Source organism: Silene latifolia, chromosome 7, assembly GCF_048544455.1.
Source record: "Silene latifolia isolate original U9 population chromosome 7, ASM4854445v1, whole genome shotgun sequence".
Lineage (NCBI taxonomy): Eukaryota > Viridiplantae > Streptophyta > Magnoliopsida > Caryophyllales > Caryophyllaceae > Silene > Silene latifolia.
In genome coordinates this window covers 82,021,906-82,024,618 of record NC_133532.1, presented here as the reverse complement: position 1 = coordinate 82,024,618, position 2,713 = coordinate 82,021,906, and the positions used below count along the sequence as shown (strand labels likewise).

General features: G+C 39.3%; 1 protein-coding gene across 1 annotated transcript; it reads right to left on the bottom strand.

Moving 5' to 3' along the window:
* Nucleotides 1-944: 944 nt before the first annotated feature.
* On the bottom strand, nucleotides 945-2,180 carry LOC141590292 (uncharacterized). The gene has a single exon (XM_074410893.1). It carries the CDS (start codon nucleotides 2,178-2,180, stop codon nucleotides 945-947), a length of 1,236 nt encoding a protein of 411 aa, XP_074266994.1.
* Between the last annotated feature and the right edge of the window lie 533 nt (nucleotides 2,181-2,713).

Here is a 2,713-nt window from a genome sequence, read left to right as displayed (position 1 = left end):
TTACAGTTATATTGTTATAAAACAATTCTCACAATAAAACCTCCTAATCCAATTAAAGCATCATTGGTTCACTATCATGGCTCCCCTAATCCTAACATTAGAAGATTAGCCACGCATGCTGGTAAATAAAGCAATAACAATAAATGAACCAATAATAAACATAGTATAAAGATGTGCAAAGGGAATTAAATTAAAAAGAGAGAGTAAAGAAAGATTACACAAAACGAGATCCGGAAGTATAGAGAGGAGAGTAGCGTCGAATAGAACGAAAGGGTTCAAAAAGAGAGAGTGAAAGAGATGCCTAAACCTAATGACGTCTTTCCTTTATATAGGAAAGATATTTATTTACAACACGCAACCTAAGAGAATAAAATAAATAAGTTCACGCGATAAAATCTCGCATTCAGATAGAAAAGTAGTCGATCGAGCAATTTGATTCTTCTCGATCGAACTACTTCATAGCAAAACCTCTCGATCGAGTACATGAATTACTCGATCGAGGACCTTCAATTAAGCACCTCTCGATCGAACAAAGCAGGTGTTCGATCGAGGACTGTTCATCACCTAAAAGTTTTCGATCAAGTGACATGGTCAGCAAAAGCTCTCGATCGATCAACTACCACTGCACCAGCTCATTTGGACGTTGAATTGCTTCTAAGACGACTTCAGGCTTCTCGAGGCAGTAGTAATTCCGCTCCCATTCTTCCATCTCCATAAATGCAAGCTAAAGGGGCAATGAAAAGGCATGATTCCGCTACTTTCAGATCCATTCCTGCAATTAAAGCCAAACGAACCAAAGTAGACTATTCGGGGCATTTCGTAATATAAAACTACGAGAATCGCATAGAAATACGTGCATAAGAGGCTTAAAAAGACTATATAAAATGCACGTATCATATTCTACAAACAAGAAAAAACCGACAACACAATTACAGAGTATTGATCTAGGTCTGATCCTTCCTGCTGAGAGTGCTATAGTTCTTCTTTAAGCACCTACTTTTGATGCTTCCCAGTACATGTTCCACAATAGTACTCGGGCTCCTTACATAACCATGCACCCTAGCTTCATTTCTTACCTTCCAAATCTCATACATAAGAGATATATGGCATGCTCCTATAAATCTTTTCTGCAATTTAGTAGCAGTACGACCATCAGAGTACCATCCAACCAGGTCCTGCAATCTAATTCTGACTCTCAACCTCTGCTGAAGAATAGTGCTGCAAGTCTGAGTAAAAGCACACTCAATAAACAAATGCTGATGAGTTTCAAGCTGCACTCCACAAATCTCACAATCAACTGTAACTGGTACCCCCATCCTCAAAAGTCTGTCTTTGGTCAATAGCTTAGAATGCATAATAGCCCAGTAGATAAATGCACATTTAGGCACATTGAGAGAATTCCAGCACAGGTATCTCCATTGCACCTTAGACTGCCGATTTCTAAGCCAATCATATCCATCAGCCACATTGTAAGACACATCAGTATTATGCCATCTATTGTTGGTATATGCTTGCTTAAAAAGTTGCATTATGTAATTAATTCGCCTCCATGACCAGCTACTGTCAAGAGGTGCTTTGTAATCCGTCCAATTCTTGCCTTTCATATACACATGACTCACCCAACGAACCCAAAGATGATCTTTCTTTTTTGCAAGCCACCACACATACTTACCTAGCAAAGCCTTATTCCAGCTCTTGGACTCTTTAATACCAAGTCCACCCTCAGTTTTGGGAAGGCAACAGATATCCCACCTAATATTAGGAGCTTTTTTGTAATCAGCTTTCCCACTCCATAAGTAGTTCATGCAAATAGCATTTATCTTGTTCATGATGCCATAGGGAATCAGGAATATAATAGCCCAATAGGAATGTAATGTGCTCAGAACAGAATTAACCAATGTAACTCTTCCTGCATATGACAAGTATCTGGCTCCATATCCCCTGATTCTGGCCACAATCTTATCAGTTAGCTTCAAGCCTTGTTCCTTTGTTAGTTTCTTGGAAGAGATTGGCACCCCCAGGTGTTTAAAAGGAAGTGCACCCCTATGAAAGCCAGAAAACTGGATGATATTCTCAACAGTACCATTCTGGACCCCATTGAAGTAAATTTCAGATTTAGATTTGTTGAGATTCAGTCTTGAGGCAGAAGAAAAAGTAGCAAAACTCCTTAAAATACACATTATAGAGGCCGCATTCCCATTGCAAAAGAGTAGAAGTTCATCTCCAAATAGTATATGATTCAACTTGATGTGACCATAAAGGGGGTGATATCAAAAATCCTCTTGTTGTGCCACAACTCCCAGAATCCTAGAAAGATACTCCATACAAAGAGTAAAGAGGAGAGGGGAGAGGGGATCTCCCTGTCTTAACCCTCTTTTGCCCTTAAAGAATCCAAAGCAACTACCATTGACAGATAAGGAGTAGTAAGGAGTGGTCACACAAACCATCACCATAGCTATAAACTTCTCAGGGTAGTTTAACGCCTTCATCATTTGCTCCAGAAAGCTCCTAATATTAGGTATCCTTATATTATTGGTAGCACGTAAGTGCAATGAGCTATACATTTAATGATGTAATCCGTTTGTAATTTGTAACTAGTTTTATAACCGTGAAAATCACGGGTCTTGTATTGATTAACTTAGTGTAGACACCTCGTTTCTACACCTCCCGTCAACCACCCAGTGATAATTGGGCCGCATGCCTAATAATGCGG

Coding starts and splice junctions, on each gene's coding strand:
- LOC141590292 (XM_074410893.1), bottom strand. CDS start 2,180: ATGTGTATTTTAAGGAGTTTTGCTACTTTTTCTTCTGCCTCAAGACTG.